Source organism: Gobio gobio, assembly GCF_949357685.1.
Source record: "Gobio gobio genome assembly, chromosome: 24".
In the NCBI taxonomy this organism is placed as follows: Eukaryota; Metazoa; Chordata; class Actinopteri; order Cypriniformes; family Gobionidae; genus Gobio; species Gobio gobio.
Genome location: NC_137120.1, coordinates 31,560,194 through 31,587,638, shown reverse-complemented (window position 1 = coordinate 31,587,638; position 27,445 = coordinate 31,560,194). Strand labels below are relative to the sequence as shown.

The window sequence follows — 27,445 nt, the reverse complement described above, 5'->3', positions numbered from 1 at the left end:
TAAGAAGGCCACGATATATAAATGTTCAACAACTTTTTTTATCTTTATCAAGAATTAATATTATGTTTCCATTATACTTTAGGACAACCTAACTTCAGTATCTCCCTTACGGTGAAATGTTATTACTCAGAAATCATATCCATTGTGGACATTTTGACAATTACACAGGTTATAACACCATTTTTTTTCCTACATACATATTTCAAACCATCAGGGAACATCATCTCACACACACATGACAAAAATCGGGTTGAGACGTACACCTTGAAATGACAATATGATCAACTAAACTCACAGTAAGCCAGTCTGATGGAGACGTGAGATCGTGTACATTTGAATATTACATTCAAACAGGTTGCATTATGTGCATTGGCGAGACTGAAATGATGGCGAATGTTGCTTACGCACTACACCATTGCCTAAGAACACTTCTAGTGACGGGCAGTTCCCTGAAATCAGGAAACCGTCACGAGGTTAAAACCTCGACGCGCCTTCAATCGTCATTATCAAATCTCTTTATCATGAGCATAGAGCTATTGGGGGGCATCTGGGATACAATGAAGGGTGGGTCGCCTCGCCCAAACCGTACGTTTCTGAAAATATACGCAGTTTTTTTTTTTTTGAAATCGTACGGCGCATGAGAGCGTTCGCCTGCCCTATAGACTCTACACTTCGAACTAATATGTTTTTGTTATTTAGAAATCTACAATGTATAGACTAACAAAAATATATATATTTATATATATTCTTACATTTTTTTTCCCCTTCTCAAATCGAAATAACATCCATAACATATGCATGAGGTGGACATGTGTACACTTTCAGACTTTTGGCAACAACGAGTCGATGCGAGCGAGTGATGATTGAACGTATCCTGGTGGAAAAAATAAAAGGGCTTACGAAAGGAAAGAAGTGAAAGGTCAACTTGGCAATTTTGTGCTTGGAAATGCAACAGAATCCAAGCATCGTTTTTGTCATTGTAACAAAAAGCTCACGTTCCTTTATGATGCAGTTTCTTCCGATTGGCTGAAATTGTCAATAGCATCGTGAGAGCTGATGATGCGTGATAATTCCAAAGAGATGAAACGGTCTGGAGAGCTGCGAATGCCCATGTGCTTTTTCTCCCTTTCCGGAAGAGCCCTGGCCCACAGAGCAGAGGCCTGCTGGGAAATGCCGTCCTCAAAAGCACCACAGGTTCGCCCCACTTCTCATGGGGTTTGGTTACATAATGCATGTAAGACTGTACCTTTCAGTAGGGAATGACAAACCACATTTTAAAAAAAAAAAGAAGAAAAATTGCTCATATACAAGCAACTCCCAAACTTTTGTTCCACGAGTAAGCAGTTTGCGTCTTATATAAAACGTAACAATTAGGCACAAATCCATGATTAAATTGACGTTCATCTCGTCTTTCGATCAAAACTCTCTGCAGTGGAAAAAATGTCAGTTGTGGTCAGAACGTGTCTATTCCTATGATCCATCGTTGTTGGGAAGCAGAAAAATACAAAACGACTTGAGAAAGAGTTCTTCACATTTGTGCTGGTAATTGCGGTCTGGAGTGATCACGGGCAAGATCTGCTGTGTCAGTTTTGGCGGGTCGGTTCGTGTGTCCAAAATGGTTTGGAGGGTGCACCTCTTTATTTCGTGGATGATATGCTTTCCGAGTCACTATATGCACACAGAGAGGATGAGAACGGTGGAAGAGATTCAAGGTCACTTCTTCCAGGAGCCCCAAGAAATTTCTCCGGACCTGAGGGTAGAAAACAGCCATGTTGAGGGATTTCTATCAATGTTATCGTTGTTTTTGGTCAATACCAGCAACACTTGTGTTGTTCTGACCCCTTGACGTCACAAGTGTTGCAACGGTACACAAAACTGACGGTTCGGTACCTACCTCGGTTTTGACGTCACGGTTCGGTACAGCAGTTTTACAAAATGGCTTTTTATTTATTTTTATTAAACAGTGGTTTACTGAAGAAGAAGAAGAAAAAAAGTGTCTGTCCTTAAATGAATTAAATTATAACTAAAAGTTTTTTGAAGATATTGCTGTTAACTATATAGGGAGCCCTTACTTTGCACATTAATATTAAAGGTTAACAACAGAGCCCAAACTATTAGCCTAAATTCACTTGCTATTAATTTTTAGGTAAAATAATCAACACTCAAAAACAGTACGCAAACATGTAAACTTCAAATAAGGCAGTTTTTGCATTAACTTCTAAATCTTAATCATTTTTTTTTTTCTCCAATTCGTTGTTGAAATATAATCATTTATACACAGTGGCTGTCATTTTCATGACAGGTTTATTTCAACATACATGAAATAATCAAGACATCACTAACAGGTTAAGTAGAATTTAATGAACATATAGGCTAATATAGTGCATATATTTAGTGAAAGAGTTGATTTCTCTAGTGAATACAATTCTGTGGACACTGAATGACTGCCTGAGGTAAATGTGACGCTACATGACATTGTTTAGTTTACAAGCAGTTATATTGAGGTCTTTCCGCCGTTGAAACACTGATTGAGCGATTACACGACATATGATACGTGACAGTAAGTTGTAATGTATCTTCAACACACCTTCAGATGTTCATTCATGTTTATTCTTTAGGAAGAGATGATCGATCGCGTTGACAGATGCTCGCGTTCACGTCGCGCGGCCGCTTGAACTGTGATCAGTCACGTCACATTAAAGAGCGTCAAAACGGAATTTATCGTTTGAATTCCGTGATAAAATGGACTGAATACTTAATATGTTCGTGTGGGAACTAGGGCTGTCATTTTTGAGAAAAATCTAATTCGAACGAATATCAAATATCAAGCAATGTATTCGAATATCCACAAGAATATGAACGCAACGCGTCTAATTCCACGTTAAGCGTTTTTCTCCCATAGAAAACCATTAGGCTATAAGAAAACGCTTAACGTGGCTTACTAAGACAGTGTTATTAAGAGACCAAACTCAGGAAACATAACAAAAATACTGTTCGATAGAACTGCGTGTGCTTGGTTTGTTACCACAGTTATCTGCGTGCTTCCTCAGCAATGAACTTCCACATTTGCGGCTATCTTTTCTTCAACTCCTCAGGATCCATCTCGACGAGTGCAGGCAGATCGCGCGCGCGGTTGTGATTCTCCTGGGAGGGCAGGCGTGCACAAATAAACTAATATGGATTTGAAATTATTTTATCATCTTGAAATACAGGCAAGGCATATGTATTGTAGATGATTTTGTACATCTACAATATTCATGCATATATTTTTTATATATATTCGTTTGCATGTGACTGTTTAAAACCGTGTTTAGACCCGTGTTCTCCCTTGTCCGACCCGCACCCGTATCTGACACAGTTAGGATGTTTTTCACCCGTTTCAGCAATTTTCGCGGGTACCTGCACCCGTGCAGGACTCGGCATGGCACTTTAAAAACCGGATAGTTTATCTATAGTTCGATTACGGATATTTCATGTCATGTTCGAATGCATATTCGAAAAATCGAACAAAAAGTGACAGCCCTAGTGGGAACTCGGATTGAAGTGTGTTCCGCGCTTAAAACAAGCCGACTGTTAACTGTTAAAGATTGCACACGTGCACGGAACCGAAAGTCCCGTACCGAAACGGTTCGGTACGAATACATGTACCGCTTCACCCCTAGTTGCTGGTATTGTCCAAAAACAACTTTGATCGTGTGAAGTTACACCAGAACAATTTCACAACATATCAATGTTATTGTTAAAACTAAAATGATTGAACTCATTTTCATTAATTGAAATAAAGCGGTTATAAACTAAAATAGAAATCGATAATGATTTCTATTAATAATAAGTGTATAATTACAGGGGTTGGACAATGAAACACCTGGTTTTAGACCACAATCAGTTATTAGTATGGTGTATGGTCTCCTTTTGGAGCCAATATAGTTCATCTTGGATGTCACAGATCGAAGTCCTTCACAGTGTCCAGAGGGGTTTTGAGCCATTCGTCTTCAATAACAGTGACCAGGTCACCATTACCCCTTTTCCAGCAGAATGAACCAGGTGCTAGTTCAGAGCTAGTGCTAGTGCCGGTTCGGAGATGGTTCGACTGACGAGCCCTTCTAAGAACCGGTTTGCCTTTTCTACCTGCCACCACAGAGCCAGGTCTTACGTCACTGTATACTGGGGATGGGAGAAAAGGTCGATGCATCGCGATTCGTTATCCAACGATTCAGAATCGATTCTGTGTTCAATTCAACGCGCGCGGTCAACGGCCAAACGTTGATAGGCGAACGTTCGTATGCTGGTGAATTGGCTTTGTTTAAGATAAAATGGGCAAACTACTACCTGCTCAGGGGCGTCACACCCGTGGGGACACTTTTCCCGGTGAGAGGGTTCAACACCCGCACGTTTTATGCAGTTTTTCCGCAGTTTTGCACAAACGCCTTACAGCAGTCGCTTCTCCATTTCTCTGGCCGCTCTGTGTCTGCGCTCGCTGCGGCTGCCTCCCCATTTCAAAAATGTATTTTGCTTATTAAATGCAAAGTTTTTAATTTCAAAAGCATTTCTAAATTAAGTTCATATTTCCAACAAACAAAATTCTGAGCCAAAATAACAAAGTGGTGCTCAAGTAGGCTATAAGGCGCTTTCCTTGCCATTAATGCTTAATAACACTCCTATGTCTCCGATGCGGTGGCCGGGACATAAACCTACCAACATCCGTGGCATAATATTTGGAATGACTTAGCGAATATTGCTGAACTACTGCACAATGTTTCAAACGAATGGAAAATTCTGAACAAAGACTTCGTTTTGGTGAGTGATTCGTTAAATGTCTCTAACATGACTGTTGCAACTCGGCAAGTTCTCATGTGAGATGTTATGCGCACACACTGAATTTGGCTTCTCAGCGAGCGCTAAAGTTGTTTTTCTTCTGTATTAGCCTATGTTTTAAAGATTTGTTCTTTGCAATTGTATGGCTTACTATGTTTCATTAGTTGCTTGTTAATCTTGAATATAACTTTGTTAATAAAATAAAAGTATTGAAAGAAATCTTCATAATCATTTTTAATATGGCAATACTGTCAAACAGATATTCTAACTAAAAACAAAACACATATTAGCTCCAATTTTGGTTAAAATGTAAAGTTCATGTATTTGCACAGCAGGATAATTAGTTACCAAAAATGTATGTTAAGAATCGTTTTGGGAATCGGATTCCCAAAACTCGCAAAATCGGATCGAAACGTTAAGTGCCTTAAGATTCCCACCCCTACTGTATACGTCTCAAGGCAGCGGGAAACACAAACACACCAGGCTTGTTCGAGATGCATTGGCGCTGAGCAGACTGATCAGCATATGATATCAAAGTACCGCAAGAGCGATTCAAATGCATAAGGAGTCGTATGCTCTCGCTGTACTTTCATATTGCGATCGGTCTGCACAGCGCCGATGCATCTCGAACAAGCCTTCCATCAACAATGGCGAACGTTGCGTTACTATTGATGCACGTGGCTTTACGATCCTACATTGGCATCAAAACACAGCAAATCCAAAGCATTCGTGCAGTTTGCTGTAATTTGTATAGACGGAGATTACAATCGAGCAGCTATTAGCTTGATTAGCTGCCATTTTAAAAAAAGGCGCTCACAGTTTTGTGTTAGTCTTGTTGTCTTGTCACGGTAACCCCGCACCCCAGCCCCTGACGCAAGCGGTTCTTACTTCTAGAACAGCAATGTTTTGGTGCTACTTAAGAACCACTTTTCCTGGTTCTGAGCTGGTGCTTTGGGTGTGGAAAGACAAAGAACCCATTTGAAACTAGGCTCTGGCTCCGAACCCCGAACCAGCACTTAAACTGCCTTGGTGGAAAAGGGGTATATGTGATGCCATTGGAGGAAAACGTTTCCTGACTCGCTCCTCCAAAACACCCCAAATTGGCTCAATAATATTCAGATGACTGTGCAGGCCATGGGAGAGGTTCAACTTCACTTTCATGTTCATCAAACCATTCTGTCACAAGTCTTGCTGTGTGTATTGGTGCATTATCATGCTGATAATCCTTCAGGGTACAATGTTTGAACCATTAGGTGCACACGGTCCCGCAAAAACGGTTCGGTGGTCCTTGGCAGTGATGCGCTGATCAAGCACAGTAGGGAATGCCATGAGATTGCAGCCCAAACCATCACTGATCCACCCGAGTGCTTCACTCTGGGCAGTAACAGTCCAAGTGTTAAGCCTCTTTGGGGCTTCACAACACCCACGGTTGTGGGAAAGACAGTAAATGTGGACAATACGTTTCACATTGTCCACAGCCCAAGATTTGCACTGTTGGAAACAATGAAACCGACATTTGCCATTGGCACGAGTGACCAAAGGTTTGGCTATAGCAGTCGAGGTGCACATTTATTTCTGCAGCGAGTTGGGCAGCTGCGGGTTTATGTTTTTTGGATACAATCCAGGTTAGTACCCAGATATCGCTTTCAGGCAGCTTCCTCTTATTGACGGTTACTCCTATTGGCGGTGATTCGTCCTTTGTGGAGGTATGCAGACATTATCCTGGATACCATACTTCTCGATACACCACAAAGACTTGCTGTACTGGTCAGCAAGATGCACACCAACATCCTCTTTTAAACCCTGATATGTCTCTCATTATGTTGTGTGGATTGCAATATTTTATGTATAACTGTGATATTGCTCTGCTAATTAAACCTTCATACTCTTCTCTTCCTTATGGAATGTAAAATCAGTAAAGATTGGTCACCAGGCCACGTATATACAGGCATGAAACATCAACACTATATTGGCCAGTGTTTCAGTTTCATTGTCCAACCCCTGTATTTTAAATGTCATGGCTGATAAATGGCAGATATTAAAATTCTATTCTATTGCCTGAATAAACAAAACATTGTACAGTATGAAAAATGGATACTGATTTTGAGATTGGCTAAAGATTACATTCATCAAATTATTAGTTTTAAAGATGATGTCAAATGTAATGAACATGCATGATTAAATATACAATACTGACCGATACATATAAATAAAAGAAAATGTCTAATATTGGCAGACATACATCTTGCATGCTTAATTTTTGGCATCTGAAAATGTTTGTAGCCATTGTACATTATTTATGTTCACTATTTAATGATGGACATATCTAACTAGTGAACAGAAATTGTTTGCATAAGCGGTTATACAAAGTGAGGGAATGGACATTGTAACGTACCACACGATCACATGTGACTGACAGAGTTGCGTCCGTCTCCTCCAAGGCCTTGATGTGGTCCGGACAGCTGCATTTGAGTGTCTCCAACCACCCCGGACACTTTCTCCTCTTCACGTCGCTTCAGACAAGCTGCTTTGGGGTTCAGGTTGCGTTCTGGATGAAAATGAATGTAAACATGCTAAATTAACAGCAGTCGAAAGGAAGTTTTCAATTTGATAAGTATAGCTGTCCATGAAACAAAGCATTTCATTGATAAAATAAGCCTAATAAATGTAACAAATTGATATCAAACAGTTTTATCATAGCCTACCATATTTCACAATCTACTCAATTCCCAGCCTCACATTATACAAGTACATGTGGTTGTGTTTAGATACAGAAAAATCAGTAATAAGGATGAAAACCCATACCACGAACTTGTTGCTCCAGGTTTAGTATCACGTTGACGGCCTGGTGCAGTATGAGCAGTTTGGTCTGGGGTTTATCGTTGCTCAGGTGCAGCTGGCACATGCGGCCCAGCTCTTTGAAGGCCTCGTTGATGTCACGCACGCGCAGTCGCTCTCGTGCGTTGTTGGCCACTCGTCGCTCCTTCTCCCGCTCGACCTTCAGCTCTGGCGGCAAATCCTCATCATCATCATCTAGACTGCAGAGAGACAAATGACATAACATTTACATTTCAAGTTAAAAAAACAAACATATTTCTTTAAATAAATAAAAAATTGTTTAAAACGGTTAAAATTGTGACAAAAGCTTTTAGTCCAGGTGCCTGCTCAAGAATACTAGGTGTAAAGTTATAAACCATTATAAATATCTTAAATGCAGTACCAGTAAAATGTTTGGTCACACCTGACATAACTAATTTCACACATTTATGCACAAGCCTTTAGATCAAAAGGTATTTATTACAAGAAAACATTTAAGTAGTGAAATATTTTGTCTATATACACTACTGTTCAAATGTTTGAGGTTGGTAAGAATTTTTTTTATGTATTTGAGAGAAGTCTCTTATGCTCACCAAGGCTCCATTTGATAATAATTGTAATATATAATTACAATTTTAAATTCATTTGTTTTTTTATTTCATTTAATTTCTTTTGATGGCAAAGCTGTATTTTCAGTATCATTTCTCCAGTCTTCAGTGTCACATGATCCTTCAGAAATCATTCTAATATGTTGATTTGCTGCTCAAAAAATATGAATAATTATTAATGTTGAAAACAGGTTTACCACTATTTTTGTGAAAACCGAATCATATTTTTTTTCAGGATTTCTTTGATGAACAAATGGGATAATTCACAGAAATTCTGTCATCATTAGTCTCCCTCGAGTGGTTTCAAACCTGTATGAATTTCTTTCTTCTGCTGAACACAAAGGAAGATATTTGGAAGAATATTTGGTAGTCAATGCTGCCGAGATCTGCTTGGTTACAAAACCTTTTCCAACTATCATCCTTTGTGTTCAGCAGAACAAAGACATTCATACAAGTTTGGAATAACTTGAGGGAGAATAGATGACAGAATTTTAATTTTTGGGTGAACTATCCTGTAGGTGCCAGTAATAGTGCGATATCTCTTATTTTGAAATTGTCTTTTATTTTGAAATTGTTCTTTTCTGTTTGGGTAACCTCACTTGGGGTGTAGGTGCTTATATTACCTGTTCATTGTGGAGGGAGGGAGGGAGGGAGGGGGTGAGTAGCTGGGACGCTCACTTTGTTGACCGTTTTCGTACCATATAGTTTTGTATTGTTATTTTGTTTATTTTATGTTTTCTGCTTTATTATCATTATACAACACTTGGCTTTAATTTAACCATCTTAATTTGAAACGAAACGCGTCAGAGATGTTAATCCCACTGCTTAGCCTCTCAATGGCAACTGACGGCCGCTATATATCCCTTTAAGTTCAAAAGAAGAGTTTTTATTTGGAATAGATTTTTTTTTTTTTAAAGCGTAAAAAGTTCTCTCCCAAAGAAAAAAAAAAGACGAACCCCAAACCTTTTACCAACACTGAATAAATTGAGAAAATTATCTGTAATTTTTGCACGAGTTGGACCAGAGCAGAGCTGCATGCAGAATACATGCAAACTCCAATGCCGTTTAGCATCCCAACATGCACCTCATGTCACAATTCTTATACTTCAAATTGTTTTATTTCATAGTTTTGCTGACTTCATGAGTTCTAAGTTCCATATATGTGGCATATTGAAAGGACTTTTATTCTGAAAATTCGTATCACTTATGCTTCAGTTTGCGGTTTACTTTCACTTTCACTGCCACTTGCTCCGCCATTTTCTTCAGGTGTTAATAAAGACCATGTTTAAAACCTCATGGCCTACCACAGCTGTAGAATATTCAGTGCAAATCGGATGATGCCAGTGGATGTGAACATTCAAACCAGTTATATAAAGAGTTGAACAGTTCCCTTGCTCCTGTCATGCTTCTTATCGCAGTGGATAAGCATTTACCTACCTTCAATATACAGTCAGTTACAGATTAAAAAAAATAAAAAAATTGTGTCCAAACTTTTTACTGGTAGTAAATATCAGTAACCCCTTTTAGATCAAGAGATGAATGTTAAATGAAAATATTTATATAAAAAAAGAGCTTTGTCTGCTGATTTTGCAGTGTATTGCACATTCAAAAGACATAAAGTTGTAGTTCATACTCCTGAAAACATCACATAGGAGAGAGTCCCACCCGTGTCAAAATCATCTAATAGTGTTTCAATGGAAGTATATATTCATTTTGTGTACAATAACATTCAGACATTTAATGTTTTAAAGCGATCAAGTGAGCATCCGGGGTCTTTTACCAAACATGCACTCTATGGTGGGAGATGGACTTACTCTTCTCCCTGGTCTGATAAACTTGAAAGGACTTGATGGGTAAACACCTCCTTTCTGAAAACAATGTGAGAGTTTGGGAAGGGGGAGGGGGAAAACACTATAAAACATGGTACTTTGTGTGTTGGGGAAGCCCAAACACTTTAAAATCAGGCCTGGCCTAATGTGAAGACAGACATTTATAGACATTTGTTGTAGGAGATCATATGCAGACTTCAAACCATCAGGTGCCTGAGCATTTTTCGATTTAGAAAACATTCCGCCATTCTTGAGTATTCTGGGACGATGCTAAAAAAGCGAACTTGTACCTTGTTCTGGTGCGAGACTGTTTGCTTTCCTTCTTCTCTTCTTCAGACTTATCGGCCACAGAGGAATTCTCGTCGTCCTCCTTGTCTTCGCTCTTAATGTCGGAATTTTTTGACGAATGCGTGGCGTGAGCCAAGCCTCCGGGCAAACCTGAAGCTAGAGACAGAAAATCGTCAAATGCATCACGCTGGAACTAACTCGCAACTTTCAGCGTTTGCATCTGTTGTTTACATGTTGGGTTGCTTCAGAAAGAGAAATTGAAACTGCTGCTCACTGTTAAAACCCTCTGGTGCTCCTCCAGGCTGTGGGGTGCCTGAAGCATGAGCTGACTGCAACAGGGTGCTGCTGGGAGGAAGGCAGGCATGGTCGTCATGATGGCTTCCAGCCTGCAGGCAAGTGCAACAAGGGAGAGTAATTAGCACATATCAATACCCACAGGTGCATTATTATTGTTTTGTGTTACATGATACCACATACAGCTCTAAACTATGGTCCTGTTATCGCTGTTTGGGATGCTAATTTGAAACTAGCTACTGATAGTTGTTAAACTACAGTGAAGGTTTTGCGCTTTTCAAACAGTAACAAAAAGTAGACGATTACATTAACGCTACACACACACACACACACACACACACACACACACACAATACCAAGGCCGTGTGTGTAAGATGTGTTTTGGTCGATCGGATGAAGTAGACGAGGGAGACATTCCCGCTTACACCTGGTTTTTAAACCGTCTCTTTTGTCCATTTTCAACCACTTCTGTCCTGATTTCATTGAGGGTCAATAGTTGGTTAAATGTAAGGGCTTTTTCCGATCTTTCAATCTAATGGATGACATAAGCTTGCGCAATTTACATATGAACACACCCGGAGACAACGGAAAAGTATCAGCTCTCGTTTCTGCTCCGATAGCCCACGCGGAACGCTGCGAGTGCGTGTTAGAAATCAGGAATGGTGAGAGAACATTGTGCTTGGTACGTTTTTCGTCTTCTAACCAAACTTGGGTCTTCAACAGACGGTTTAAATCCCGTCTGGCTAACGCACTTCCCATAATGTTTACACATTAGGTCAGTAGACGGAGAGTAGGCGTTCTTTTGTGGCTGTTCGAACGCATTTGATCACATGAGCATCTTCAATATGACCGCAATCCAGTCGAATACTTTTTCGACTACCTCTGGAAGTGGTCGAAGGTGGACAAATTCTAAACGCTTTAGACCCCGTTTACACCTGTATTAGGCGTCATCCAGTTGTGATTTGATTGACCAAAATGTATTTTAATACCAGATGTAAACAGGGCCAAAAACTTTGGAGCATTTATGCAATCTGATAGTAAATATAGTAGTAGATAGTAGTAGCAGCACAACTTTAACACTTATAAACTTGCTATATCCAACAAAGTAAACAATCAGATGGAAGGGCGATTCTCACAAAACTTTTTTCAAGGTCAATTTAGGTGTCTTTCTAAAAAAGGACACCAAAAGATATGAGAGTCCATGCACACCAAAGCTTTCACAGTGTATAGTGTACAGTGCAACAGCAGACAGACTTGTTACATTTTAGACAAGTCAAGTTGCGATACTGAACAGGACCACATGTTCACGCGTACGACTCCTGTACGTCACAGCAATCGTCTTTACCTTGACTGCAATCCTCATCCATCAAAACTTTACTAGCGAAACGCTGGTTTGCTTTATCCAGCCGAGAAACATAGTTTGCGTATCATCCGGCCATACAGCGGTGGGATGTTTTGACGTTCCGTTCAGTCTGTATTTCACACAGTGCGATGCATGAGGGCTCGCGCTCTTCAGAAACAATCACAGAATATGACAGACACACTGGAATGAATAATTCACTGAAAACACAACGTGAGTCTCTATTCTCTCTGCCATCTCTGATGTAATCAGACTGGTTTTCTTAGTGCTGTTTTGGACTGATTGTTTAAATGAATTCGCTTATTGGCTCATTGAACTTTTAGCGGCTTCACAAACGCAAATCGACAATGATCTGATCGCAAACTGAGAAGCGAAATCGGATTAGAATAGACATCTCTGCCTACCAGGGATACAAGTGCTTGCGCCATTGTAGATGCTCAGTGTGATAAACTCCTGACTCCCAAGATCATCTAACTGTGTGAGGTAAATTACGTTAATGACGCAATTTTGCGTACTTCATTAATTTGCGTTAAATTATTTTAATGAGTTAAGGATTTTGAATTAATCGCATACGTTAACGCGTTAAGTTGACAGACCTAGTATATACACGCACACTTGTTCTAAAAACGAATATAATATTTCACAATAATATAAATTAACATATTCAATAATATTAAGGCAACACTATTTTAGTGTCCTTGTTACATGTATTTACTATAGTAATAACAGTAAATTATGCATAATTACAAGCAACACTCCCTAAACCAAACCCTATAGTAAGTACATGTTATTAATTAATATTACTAATTGTTTTTTGTGTAATTACGTTGTAACAAGGACACCTTTAAAATAAATTGTAAGCAATATATTAATAATGAATACTGCATTTTTTTTTTAAACCCATCCTAATAAACCAATTCACTAAAAATATGATTCCAAAGATGCCATTTTGTGTCATTCTTTGAATCATACTACTACGTGTCCACACTAACCATGGCAGGGTGTCTGTTGCTTAGGGGCAGTCCCGGGTTGGAGTAGGCCTGAGGGAGACCCCCCATGGATCCACTGGATGTGGAGACGGCATTCAAAAGGCTATGCATTTCGGCATGGGCTCCAGGAATTCCCGGGGCCTGACACACCGCATGACTTCGGAGCACGTGAATGGCCTCTTCCAGTCTGTCTTCCATTTTGTTCTGCTGTGGAGAAATATTATTGATATTTACCTTAAAGAATACATGAAATGGTATATAATTAGGGCTGTAATCTCCCAGTCGATTAGTCGATTATTAGTCGATACGTTCTGGCTCGACCAAAATTCAGATTGGTTGATTTTTTGCCGCGTTCATTTAATCAGTTTTGCCGCGCCGCGTTCATTTGATCAGGTGGAAAGCACTAATTGCTAATGGGGGTGTTTTCAGAGCAGCCCTGTTCCAAAGGTAACAGTCTGTCTTCAGAACACCCCCATTGTTTTCACTTCTTTTGGATTAACCCAACCCACTGGAGAAGAGAGACAGATTGAAGAAGGCTAGTTTTCTTGTATATTATTTATTTAATTGTGAGAGCGTTTTTTCTGCTCTTGATCTGGCTTGTTTAATAAATATTCCTTTTTTATTAAAGTGGACGTGCCTTTTGTGTTTAAGAGTAAAAGCTTTAAGTTAATAGTCTATTCGTGTCTCAGCCGCGAAGCTGAGCTCAGCTCCTGTTCGAGCTGCACAGAACGGCTGAAATGAGTGTCTGTCAGTTATTATAATACATATGACAAAAACAATTGTCTAAATTATGTTGCATATTCCTCAAAAGTTCTTGTGATGATATCTAGTTGACAACACATAGTACTATATTTTCGGAAATCATAGTCTATGATATTGTGCAGGTGCACTTGATGCGACGCTGTCAGAGCCGACAGACTCGTGTGTCAGACTCATTTCAGAGCAAAATAATCAGCTCAAAAACTATTTAATATACTGCAAATAGCCTACTAGTTTTTTATGTTTGAGTTGTTTTAACCGAAAGCAAATTGCATTGGCAAATCTTAAAATACGTCAGTGCCATTGTTTTGTCTCAAGATGCACACCAGTAATGTTTTTTTTCTAAGGCACATTTATAAAAGCTACTTAAATGTCCTAATTGAACTAAAGCCTAATCCTGGCTTAATCTAAGCCCTGCCTGTGAAACCAGGCCATACAGTATTTAATAATAATGGGAATGTTGAAAAGGGGTATTTTTAAGCTTACCAGTGCATGTAGTCCACCCTCATAGTTAGGAGACAGAGCATTCTGGCCAGAAGCTCTCGACCACTGTGCTGCACCTGCTGAGGAGAACATGATACAAAGCCTTAGTGTGAAAGATGAGGAATACCACTGTGACAATAGATGGCGCTCTAGAGCTTCACATTCACACCTCGACCTACACAAAGCCCATCAATCTAAAGGGAATGATTTATGAGTCTCCGGGCTTCTTCGTCTGCATACATGTATTTGTCTCGGTATCCATCAACACAAACAGATCTAATGAACCGGATCTACCTTTGACAGAATAAGATGGCGTATCTTACTTGCAATGCCCTGAGGGGAGCCCACAGGAGTGGAAGGAGTGGAGGAGAAGTTGTTGCTGTTGTGGTCCGAAGGGTAGATCTGTCAATCAAAAACAGATGGAACACGACTAAATTTGCAGCCAAGCACACCTCCAACTATATGGCTAATAATAATCTGTAATGAAAGGATCATTGAAAGCCTATATAATGCTATCCGTCTTTGACTTCACAAGGCCAAATGCTCTTTTATGGTGATTAATGGAAGCTCACTCACCGAAGCAAGAGCTTTTCCGATCTCATCACCTGAGCTGCTTGCGACTGTGCCTCTATTGGCTGTGGGGGGAGAATGAGAGAACTTATTAACTTCATTTATTACATCAATGTCATGTCTACTCAGCTGATCCATAATTTGCTAATCCGCTAAAAATGACCATTCAAAATCTAAATGAAAGATTGAAGGCCATTTTCTTCTAAATTATAGTTCAAGTTCAGACTAGTCTACGACCAAAATTGATTTCACAAGAAGAATCAACTTTAAGATCCAATCTGAACCCAATTACAAGCTCGTTTCACAACCTAGAAGACATTAAATTAAAAAGATGAAGGTAATTTACCCAAAATGCTGTCTGATCCATTCATGGAGGATGAGTGGCTATAGGCTGCGGAGCCCGAATGGAAACCATTGACGTCCGCTCCATGCAAAGGGTAGTTCTGTAGAGGCAAACACAGTGATTGGAGCTTCTGAAATGAGTCGCAATTTACCAAACCTTCAACTTTCAGAAGACGTACCATTCTGTCCTGTGCGTTTATCGCCGAGAAGGAGCCAGGCTGATTGATGTGTGGCGAATTCCCCAGCATAGCTGTGTATCCTGGCTGACCTAAGGGTCCAGAGGGGGCCCAGGGGTCCGTAGAGGAGTGTAGGCCCTCTGCAAACACAAAGGCAGATGGGAAGGATCAATACCAGTCAACTTGTGCAGACGTGCAATCATAATCCACAGAAACGTTTGTCTTTGTGCATGTTTCTAATTTTAAACAAATCAAACAAACAAAACTACAAGATAATTGTCTAGTCATTAATAATCTGTTTGCAAGATGTCTGCGTGAACATAGTATGTACCAATTAAATAGGGAGATTGGGTTTTTAGATGTGGCACAGACTTCTGCATAATTGTATTTCCCCATGAACACACCTTGCATGTAAAAGGATCCTGGGTACACTGAGCCAGGTTTGGAGCCCGGGTAGGCAGCACCGTCACGGATATAGTCATCACCAGAGGTGGCAGCATAAACCTGCATTTATAAACAAGGTACATGAAGGACATAAAGAAACAAACATTCGTATAGTAACAGGCGTCATATGGACAAAAAAAAAACAAGGCAAATCGCTTGCACATGAATGCACAATCTGGTATGGAGCCCATGAAGCTGGCAAGCACTTTGTGATTTTCGGTACAAATGACGTGTACGCGTGTTTCCATAGTGCCCCCTCAGATAAAGTGGCAGGGACAGAGAACAGAGCATGCTGGGAAATGCGCCACGGCCATCTCATGGCACAGTCGGCGCTTCCTCTCGCACTCCCATGAGCCAAAAAAGGAGAAGGAGGACAGCTACAGGGAGCACTATCACTAAGAGTGAGTCCAAATCAAGCTAAGCACACTGGGTAATGACATCCTCCATAACACTGACATGGAAAAAACAGGTACTTGTTTTGTTTTTAATAATAATAACATAAATAAATTATACTATTATACAATATATATCTTTCATAGGAAGCCTTAAATGGAACCGAATGACGGTCGGAAACTCATCTGAACTCAGGAGCCGCGAGGCATTCGTTCATATAGCGCATTCACCAACAAGCACGTTTTAACATGTATGATTTGTATGTTTGTCTGTATGTGCGCATACATGAGCGAGTGTTTGGGAGGGAGGGGGCGCCGCCGGGCGGGTGGGTCTAGGGCCAGTGGAGAATACAAATCCAGCAAAGCGATATTTCTCTTTTGCCTGTAATTTGATTTAACAGGGAGAAGTGGGATGGGAATGGAGAGATGCACTTCTAATTACAGAGCCATCTGCCTACTCCTGGAGCCCGTCCAACTCCACAGGCAGCTGGGCTGAAGAGGGGAGGGGTGAGAACAGTGGGGGGAGAGGTCTTGCTGAAGAAGTGGTAGGAGTGGAGCAAAATAGACTGGTCGATTATGTAGAAACCACATAAAAGAACAAACAAGGGAGGGGAAAAAAACCTGCGAATGGCCCTCTTCTCTGAAGTTCACCAGGAAACACATCCTCACAATGATTTGTTGATGCACTCGAGAAGATCAAGGCAAGCCCAGACAAGTTAAGGATCAATATCCTTTAGTGCCGAGCCAAAGTTGAATTTAAACATACATATACACATATATTATATATATCCACATATATTTTATAAATATATACACACACACACACATATAACACAATCATAATATATATGCTGCAATCATTGGGGTGTTATAATGCTGTAGCGGCACAAGAGGAAGTTACACTGAGCCATAGAGTGGGATTCAGCAGAAGCTAGAACCCTTGCTCATCAGCAGCCATTAATCTGAGCTAAGACACGCGAGAGAGAGAGAGAGAGAGAGAGAGAGAGAGGTGCAACGGGACTCACAACTGGGTCACTTTGGAAGAGGGGGAGGATAAGTTCTAGCATGGACAAATCTGTAGGATCGTGTTTGGGGAGAGGGTTTTAGAGGGCAAAGTGTTGAGCTAATGTGGATTTAGACTATGAAACAACAGTTACGCATCCCATTACTCAAAGGAAGTGGTTTGGAAAGGGGTATGGCTACTTGCATATTTTCTCAAGTTAACACAGACTTGCCATAGTCAAAAGTTCAGAAATATTATGAACCTTAGTCATGGAAGACGTCTTTTTATTTTGATGCAAATTAAAACGCATACCGCCTGTTCAATCACAAGTATGTCCACTGGAATGTTTTTGGAAGGATGTTATGATGGCTAAACGATTGACAACAATAGAATCTTTTAGGAGGACCATTCTGTCTTTTTCTAGTTTGTTCATGCCATATGCAATATGCTTCTACTCCGAATAAGATCTATAACAGGGGTGTCCAATCCTACAACTGGATGCCGACCTCTTTCAGGCAGGTATGTTAACTCTATTCTAGAGCTAAACTCTGTAGGAAGGTGCTTCTCCATGGACACCCCTCGTCTATAGGCTTTGGGACTAATGTCAAACCATTTCAGATGCCACAAATACCTGAAGTCAAATCTAGAAGTTCCTGTAATGGACACTATATAATTCTTGCGTACTTAAGCTCTTATGGTAAGCTCTTCTGCAATTGCTAAAGAGCAGAAAACATTAAGGCCTGGTTTCACAGACAGGTCTTAGATTAAGCCAGGATTAGTGCCATAGAAAAAACATTACTGGTGTGCATCTAGAAACAAAACAATGGCACTGACGTATTTTAAGATATTCCAATGCAAGTTGATTTCAAATAAAACAGCTCAAACATGCATCTTAGTCCAGGACTATGCTTAAGTCTTGTCTGTGAAACCAGGGGTAAATCTTAAAATTGAGATTGCAATAAAAAACACTGGTAAGAAAGAATATTTCAGAAAGGTCACTCACTGAAGATGGCAGTCCTGGCGGTTTCCTGATCTTTTTTGGTTGGGGATCTGTGAAAAGATTAAAACAGACATGGTACTCTTTTCCTTTCAATATTGACTGATCCAGTCTAGTAAGTGATGCATGTTCTTTACCCATGCCTCCATCTGAGGGGCGTCTTCGGGGGTTGTTGGGGTATGAAGGGTAGAATTGTGAGCCCGACTTCAAACCGGAAGGGGACATGGCATCTGCAGAAGGCATGGCGATGTCTGAGGGCAAGAACCCCGGCTAAAGGGAACAACAGGTTGGCAGGTTTGGGTCAAAAATGAGAGGATGATATCAAGAAGGCACTTTCAAGAGTTGCTATTTGACATGATTCAACCTACCTGGCCCCCAAAGGAAGAGTATGGACCCCTTTCATTCTTACCTACAAGTAAAAAAAATAGTGGGTGTTGTTAAATGCACATGTGCAAAAGTCTTAATGATTGGAGGATTCGAATTGACTTCTGAGAGTGAATCATCTTGGTGAGGCCAACAAGGAGCTCATTTACCTTAAGCAACCTCGAGGCAACCTATGGGGCAGTTTCTACATCAGCGGCTTTGAGATTAACCAACCAAACATTAGTAAAACTCACCACTAATCCCTGTGCCAAGGAATGGGGAAGATAGTCCGTCGTGTTCATTGAAGTGCGAGCTCTCTGCATAGCTCTGGAAACGCAAAGACAGAAGCAGGTCAAAACTATAAAACATGCCCCAACAACACCTATAGACGGCCAACAAGGCAATGGGTTTGCCCGTACCTGGTTAAAAGATGGACTGTTTTGATCTCCGGCAGCCCAAGTACTACTGCGCTCTTCCATACCTACAAAGCAATTGATCACAAGCTGTCAGACCAACTCTCCAATTCTGGCATGCACTAAACCTTCACATCAAGATCCTTCTTAATTCTCCGTTCATGCATTAAGGCCATTGGACATTTGGCGGCTGGTTCTCGGTGCTTGTCAGACAGTCTCTGGATCGCATCCAAAACCATCACACCACACTAATATCCATGTCATTCAGCAAGCCTCAACATCACTGACCATAAAGGGAGCATTCATTCAGTCACTGGATCTCATTAAGACAAGTTGGGGGGAGGAATATCACGGCAAGCAGAACAAAAACAGGCTGATCAAAGAATTGCGAAATTAGCATCATTGTACAATTGGGAGTGGAGACCCATAGGGACAACACAGGTCTCAGAACAAGGCACACAGGATATGTAGTGTGTATAAAAGGTTCTCCTTATTGCCACCAATATGCTTTATATGTAGAAATATGGATATGCAAAAACACTGCGGAAACGTTTTAAAGTGTACTGGAGCAGAAATTCCTCATAAAGCATTCCCCTCTGCCTCCTGTCTTATGCCTTAATGCAAAGCTCTCCAAAGACACATGGCTTAATTGCATGCTGATTTGCATAATTGTGCATATTAATGCAGTTGGTTTATGAATATTCATATTCTCCTTTTGATTTTTTTTAGGTCTAATTAAAAATGTGTGAGAGAAGAGGGGGTCTCAGCCAGAGCGGCCACTGAAGGCTGAGCATGAGTGATGAAGCTAACAAAGCAGAGCAAATAGCGACATCCACACTGACAGCCGTGATCTATGGAGCCCACGCAGGCAGCATGGGAAATGAAGTGGGCACTGACTGAGTGAGTGAAAGAATCTCCCTGGCAGTATCATCTTATGTGGGGAAAAAATGAAGTGGCAGAGATACAGATTCAGATGCAGAAGGACCATATAAGATGTTTAACATGGCGAATGTCTTTGGATGGCATTTGTCAGTAGGACTGACAATTTGAACGACCATATTAGCAAACTAAACTGGTGCTTTTTCTGGCTTTGTTGTGAGGATACAATGCAATTTATCTTTTGAGTTATTGGCCACTTATTTGCTGCAAGCATCAAAATGCAATTCTACAAAGACAAATCTGACATTCAGTCAAGCAGGAACTGATTCCATTTCCTGCGTTGAGGAAAGATCATTTCCTTTATACACTCCTTCAAATACATCAGCTACACGCCGTGCCATTATTCAAGTTCACGTCGCAGCAGATATCAAAAGTGAAGTCATAAAGACTTGAGGTGTGTGTAAATGTGCTTGCTTGTGAGGGGTGTGACTGGGGGGGAAATGGGATCTGTCCTGTCCTAACACTGTCCTCAGTGGGTGACGTGTTGGGCAGCTGTGGAGGTGAGCGAGAGGACGCCTGGTGAAGTCCTCCCATGCAAGAACTCCCGCAAACAGCACGGCTATGCCCAAGGAGGGGGGAGGAGATGGCTTAATGCAATTAGCACCCTTCCGAGCACTTTTGTCTTGAGGAACAGATGCACTTCTGAAGGCCACTGCTTCCTCTAAACATGTCCTTACTTTGTGGATTTTCAGCATGAATCATAGGAGACAGTCAGAAATTTAAGCGCTGGTCAATTTGTAAAGCTCACGGTTTAAAGCGGAAAGGTTATCCGGTCCGCGCAAGGAAAAGGGTTCCATTCAAGATCACAGCTCATGTTATTTTACAACACTTTTTTGTGATCTTTAAGGAATGTTCTGGGTCAAGCTCGATTTGTCACGTCACCACAGAAAATAAAATATGAAAAGGACAGGGAAACACAATAAATGTTTAAATACACGGTTTTGAAGACATACGTGTTATAAATTGCAAATAATAACCTTGCCTGTGCAAATATATATATATAATACTTGCGATTCCTGTCAATAAATCCAGGAACTTTTGGACTATTTGTGCAAAAGAAAATTTTACACAGAGAAGACTCCAAACATACAAATTACGTCAGTGATTAATAACTAAAAGTTTATCTGGCAAAGGTCTCAACACAAAACTGACAACTTTACAGTTCGAATAATACACTAAGGATAAGCGCAAGTGATTTCAAAGCCTCAAAGTGCTTTTTAATTTAAAAAAACTGAGGATAGAGATAAAATTATTTTCTGTGGCAAGCGAGAACATGCCTACAAACAGAGCTTAAGATTTACTGAACCCGGACTTCAACCGAATACTTCTTTAGAACTGTCCCTTGGACCTTAGTCTCTCAATAGCAAATCTGAGAACATGTCACATCCTGTTATACAGAGTTTACAGGGTGAGGTTTATGTTGACTAATGTGGAGACCTTCTCGAAGCATCTCACAAGTGACAGATTTAAGAGTCGGGGTCACCTCGGTGTCAGGTAGCTCTCGCAATAAAAATCTCAAACTGAGACATTAGCTTGGCCCTGCTATGTAATTGGCACTTTAGGCCGCCACAGACCGAGAGTGAAGCTGGTGATCTTTCACAGTGTTTCTTTTGCTGTTTTCATGCGGCCTCCTGCGGGGTGGTGGGAGGTATGAGAGAGCTTTGTTGCAGAGTAGGTCCATTTCCTGTCAGTTGGCAGGGGGAGAAAGTGTTTTCTTGTGTGGGGGGAGGAGTGTTTTACGCGGTGGGGTGGGGGAATCGTTTGGAGACCGCAAGGCCTTTATTTAAGCCTTTGTTCTCAGATTGTTCTATTCAAGGGTAATGTTTGGACTGGAGTGTCGATTGGGAGACAGACAGACAGGCTGGAAAGACTTAAAGAGAAACGCATGGGACGTTCATGCCTTTGACAGCTTGTGAAACAATCTTAACTGGAGCAAAACCAGCCAACAATGGGAGCAAAAAATAACACGCAAGAGTGGGTGGTGCAACTGGTTATAAAGAAAAAGATGACAAACATGGAAACAGAGCAAAATACATACTTGTTAACTGACCATGAGATGTGGGCTGTTAAAACGTGCTAGACTCAACCACTATTACGAACAGCAAAGCAACTCATCAGTCCCTCCTCTTGACCTAACAAAGTTTTTATGATGTACAAGTTTGTGCAAAAGGTGCTTCAACTGAACAACCAGTTCAAAGGGATCCAAAATGCCCCGAGCTTTGACTTTGGATATACTACGGTGTATTCATAAAAGAGGGGATTTAGTGAAACAAGAAGAAGCATGTTCTCTTCCTCTGTTGAGAGTAGTGAGCACTTAGCAACTGGCCCAAACACCTCCACTGCTATAAAGAACGCCACTTTAAACTCGTGAAATGCACAAATATGGCAAAAAGTAATGTGACATTTCCTTCTAAACGAGAGAAAAGGCATGCGTTTAGTAGTGAAGATTTACCTGAACCACCAAATTGACTGCTAGCGAGAGTGGTTGGTCTGTTCTTCCCATTGGCCACAGGTGGCGCAAACATCTACAACAGAGAAATAAGAAGCAGAGATTGAGTTGAAATATAGTTGCATATCACAGCAAGCTCGTTTCAATAGGTGTCCACAGGCAGCGATTCCTCAGCATTATTTAGAATTCACGCAATGTGACGTCAACCTTAGCTTGTTCAAATGTTTAATGCTAAAGGTCACATCACCTTTGCCAGATATAAACCACTAAAACGGTCCAATCTGGGGGAAAAACCTCTCTTTTGAAGATGTATCCTTTGGAGAGGGTTTCACAGAAAGGGCTGAAGGATACCCATTTATACTTTGATAGATGATGTCTCTGTTTTTGAAGTGCGAAGAGAAACCTGTAAGCAGCGACAGTGCTAGCCTTGCATGGTGCATGGGAGGGACTTTCTGGTGTGGTAGACATTTTTCACGATGTGAAACATCTTTTACATCAAGAGAAAGAAGATTCTGAATGCATAATCTGCAAATCCTTCGGTTTTTAGCAAAGGTTCAAGGATGGAAAATTAATGCGATATGAGGGAGTAACTAAACCATCAACAATTTGTAATTAGATGTGAGATCATAATGCATTTGGTCTGGCACGTCTGATTATCAATGTATTGTCTTAATTGATTCACTGCTTCAGTAGATGGCAATTTTCCAATGCAATAAATTAAGCATGGTCGAGCCATCCAATGAATCAAGCGATTAACATTTTTATATTCGCTATTTTTTAATGCTATTTAGGATGGCATGACCGCCAAGAATAATCTATTTTTTAACAACAGGTGAAAAGAGAATAATAAATGGAAGGATAAGGAGGGGGGAAAAATGGCGAGATGTTAAAATTAGAGAGGATTGAGTGATGGTTATTATGCTGAAGACGTTTCAAATGGCAATCCGCACTTCTCAGGAGCCAGTCGGAGGATTGCACATGATTTAATGATCCATTATAATGTTTATAGCCACCAACAAAATGTCCATACAATCCCCATTGTGACAGGAGATTCGATCAGTCCGAAGAGGAATGAAGCAAAAATTATAACCCCTGACTTCAAGGTCAGATTTTGTTGAAGAGAATAAAGGAAAGGTGCCAATCGAAATGTCCGGATCAATGACAAAAGGCTCCATCCTTACCGCACTGAAATCCAACAGGTCACTGAGTTCCTTATCTGTTCCCACTGTAGCCATTCTCTGGTGCGCCTCGTTCATACCACTCGGTCTTTAAAGCACCCTGCAGGAGAAAAGCAGAGTCAGAGACACAGCTGTGATGAGCTATCTAAAGACCAGATGAATGAGAAAGGCAGTGATGAAGTGCAATTCGAGTGTTCTCGTACGGAATAGTAGATAGAAGTGGAAGTGTATTGTACTTATAATATACATATCTCATAAGAGTATATTATTTCCAGCATTTGCATGTCCCACATTTCTTGTCACAAATGAAAAATGAGACTAAATTTAATTAACGGACTATGCATTGCTTCAGGAGATTTCACAAAACACCAGTGCCAAGTTATTATCTTTGTCCAAAAATTCAATGTTAAATCTAAAAATTGCCTGATTAATTAATTTGGCCGAGGACATCCAGTATGTTTTACACAATATGGCTAGAAAAGCATTACAAGAAAAAGTTGTCAGTCCTTTTGTTGTAATATCTGACCCCAGACCACAAAACCAGTCATAAGTCACACGGGTATATTTGTGGCAATAGCTATGGGTCAAAATTATTGACTTTTCTTATATACCAAAAAAATCATTAGGATATCAGGTAAAGATCATGTTCCGTGAAGATATTATGTAAATGTCCTACCGTAAATATACATTATTAGTAGTAATATGCATTGCTAAGGACTTCATTTGGACAACTTTAAAGGCGACTTTTTGCACCCTCAGATTCCAGATATTCAAATAGTTGTATTATTGTCCTATCATAAACCACACATCAATGGAAAGCTCCGTTTTCAGATGATGTATACATCTCAATTTTAAAAAATGTACCATTATGACTGGTTTTGTGGTCCAACATATCATCGACATCAGGAAAGCAATGAAAACTAAATGAAATCAGCAATCAATCAGTTTCCATGAAACCATGATATCAGCACATGGAACATGCAAATCGGTGTTCTTAACTTATTGTACATCTCTATGCTGTGTATGATTTATCATTATCTGACCATTTGTTTTGCATAAAAGGAGACCATCAAACAAGAAGGAAAAGATTGAAACAACCTCCAAATGAGGTCAAATGTTTTAAAGGTTGCTCTTTTAATCAAACACAACGAAATGGTCAAACATTGCTAAAGGAGAAACTTTCCTCAGTGGCATCTTAAGGAGTCCTGTATGCTATTGCGTGCCAACAGGTGGTGTGCTTTAGCAGTCCTACTTATTAGCCATTAGTTTCCCCTCAACCGGCTGATTATAACACTATTACAAGCCAATAGCTATAATAAAAGTGTTTTTACACCTTTGCAAATACATTTTATTCACACTGCTTTGTTGACTCCAAAAGAAAAGCGGCTAAATGAAAAACATCTAGCCCCCGAGTAAAAAGACAAGAAAGATCTCCAAATCCCCCCTCAAGTCCATGCCAACCAAAACAAAGCCAAATCACACGTAAAATATATATTTCACTCCGCATATTGGCATATTTTCATGTAAAATGTGATAAATGTCTCTGTTTTAACTGATTTGACCAGCCCCGCTAACTTAGTTGTCGTACGAGGTGGTTTGGGATCGAAAGGCGGTTCTTTTTAGGCCTAGCTATAAATACATAAAAACGGAAACGCATAATTTAGGCCATTTGACAGTTCATTTGACAGTTCTCAAGCGTGCAGATCACCGTACTCCGTTTTTTCCATTCCTTTTATTATTTAATCTAATACGCGATCTAGTCCGAATCTTGAACTAATGACTCTCAGAGTCGATTCTTTTAAGTAATGCAAAATACAGCGCCACCTGAGCAATTCCATTTCCGAACGAATGAATCTTATGAACCGGTTCTGTGCAGTGCATCAAAAACACTTACGAATCAGTCGGTGCTTAAATGAATTAATCTAGTTCACTGACATTTCTTTCGTTATGTCTGATTCGTAATGAACTAATGACTTAAATAAGTATAATTACAGACTGGTTGTTCAAACGACAACGTGAACAAGACAGGCCTACACATCATAGGCTAGGCCTAAATGAATGAAATAGGTTACCACATTTTTGTTTGTTTACTACTTGTATTTAGAATTGGGGCCTATTTTAAAGAATTAATGATGCCTCTTAAAGTCTGTAAAAGTGTGCACCTTTAACAAGTGTATATTACATAAAGTCTTTTTATGATTTCTGACGTCGGCTGTGCTGAAATATGAAATGGTCACATAATTTGCTGCTGTAGCCTAAATGCAGTATAGATTTTCCCTCAAAATATTATGTCGTCAAACGCTTTAAATTCGTCATTATGAATATAATCGTCAAATCATTCTGAGGAAACTGAAGCAGAATCGTTAAATTCCTCACGATTCCCATTCCTAACGGTAAATGTTCCTAGCACACACACACACACACACACACACACACACCTACGGTAAAAGAAACGGATGAGGTGACACCGAAAACCACTAAACACGCGTTTGAAACATATTTGGTATCTTTAAAAAAAATAAAATGTCATCTTTAGTCTGCTAGTAGCCTAGACTACTGCTTATTGGCGGTTAGTTGTAAGAAAGCGCAACAGTGTTGAGCACCGAATTAATGTACCCGAACTAAATCCACGTTATGAATAAAAATATAGAAAATATACCACGAAAAGGTCTAGCCTATTTAAAAACCATCTGAATTATTGAAAGTGGAACTGTTTAGTCACGTCCCTTTCTTTGTGTAAGTAGGGCTAAGCTTCACCCAGACATTAACAATGTCAATATTTATTCTCAGTTGTAAACTTATTGTATTCCGATAGCATAACCATCTCCAAAACCGATAGGCCACATCGATCGCACGCACGTAATTTTGATAAGCACGACATTATTATCAATATTAACCAGGCGTCTAGCCGATAATTCTCCATTATTCATGTGTTGTGAGATAAATGTACGAGCCTGGCTGGGGATAAAGCTAAAGTTAATAAAAGTGCCGCGACAAAATGTCAACTTTTCCTCAAGAGACTCGCGATTTGATGAAGGCGAGTGGGGGTGGGGGCACGAGGAATTTCCTGCCAAAAATATTCAACGAAGTAACTGAATTAACCAAAGGCTTTGTGAAAGCAAACCTGAACACAACGCACTACAAGTTTACTATGAAGTTATGTATTTTAATAAGTCTAACAAATGTATGTAACTTTCAGCCATTGGTAATTTGTAAATTACATTTGCACTGACAGCTCTCGCTCTTAACTAGTCAGTTAAACTCATAAGCGCCCCACAAAACTAATCCTTACTTTGATAAAAGGACAAAGGAGTCATTTCTGTTAGGATAGAACTGGGTTAAAGACCACCAGCACAAAACTGGGCAGGACTTCCCACCACCACCACAGCCACTAAGCAAGCAAGCAAGAAAAAAAAAAACTCTGCATCCCCCCACTTCCATAAGCAGACATCCCAAAAACTTGCTAAATTGAACTTCAATATGCAATTATGCGACTTCTCTGATGTAAATGCAAGACTAAAATGATTCAACTTCGTAACCCAGTACAACACTACAAAATAACAAAAAAGCATTACCTCTGTTTTTGTCAGTTGTATTACATCCAGTAGTAAAAAAGAAAGGTTGGATCTCGCAGGGAAAAACCATAAAACTTGAAAGAATTTGAAGCACGGCGCATTAAAGGCTGAGAGGCGCAACAATGTGTGTTATTCCTCCTTTGACATCCTCCTACATAACACCAACGTCACAAATACAATGTTGCAGGTCTGTATCCAAACAATCCCGCGCCACGACTTCCTTTATGTTGTTACAATTGAGGTGAATTCATTCTTCTAGTAGACATCTTGACCACCTCCATCCACATTGTGAGCAGCAACAATGTATTCCTCCGCATGGAAAGAGGGGCCTCAAACGCTCGGGTGTCCAGTTTCATGTGCCC

General features: G+C 40.2%; 1 protein-coding gene across 4 annotated transcripts; it reads right to left on the bottom strand.

The window, feature by feature from the left end:
• Positions 1-624: 624 nt before the first annotated feature.
• On the bottom strand, positions 625-27,445 carry tcf3b (transcription factor 3b). 4 transcript variants are annotated; one of them, XM_079808280.1, is made up of 21 exons: positions 27,084-27,445; positions 23,512-23,608; positions 22,334-22,406; positions 18,949-19,010; positions 18,784-18,856; positions 18,535-18,575; positions 18,304-18,436; positions 18,173-18,219; positions 15,735-15,834; positions 15,334-15,470; positions 15,159-15,255; positions 14,819-14,877; positions 14,566-14,644; positions 14,246-14,322; positions 13,004-13,207; positions 10,632-10,743; positions 10,360-10,513; positions 10,055-10,108; positions 7,621-7,853; positions 7,211-7,363; positions 625-1,750 (listed from the first exon to the last, which is right to left on the bottom strand). In XM_079808280.1, exons 2-20 carry the CDS (start codon positions 23,584-23,586, stop codon positions 7,218-7,220), a joined length of 1,956 nt encoding a protein of 651 aa, XP_079664406.1. In that variant the 5' UTR covers positions 23,587-23,608; positions 27,084-27,445; the 3' UTR covers positions 625-1,750; positions 7,211-7,217. The 4 variants fall into 4 exon arrangements, with proteins under 4 accessions (XP_079664406.1, XP_079664404.1, XP_079664405.1 ...); XM_079808278.1 differs by having other exon boundaries at positions 13,004-13,204; positions 27,084-27,373; XM_079808279.1 differs by having other exon boundaries at positions 14,246-14,319; positions 27,084-27,373.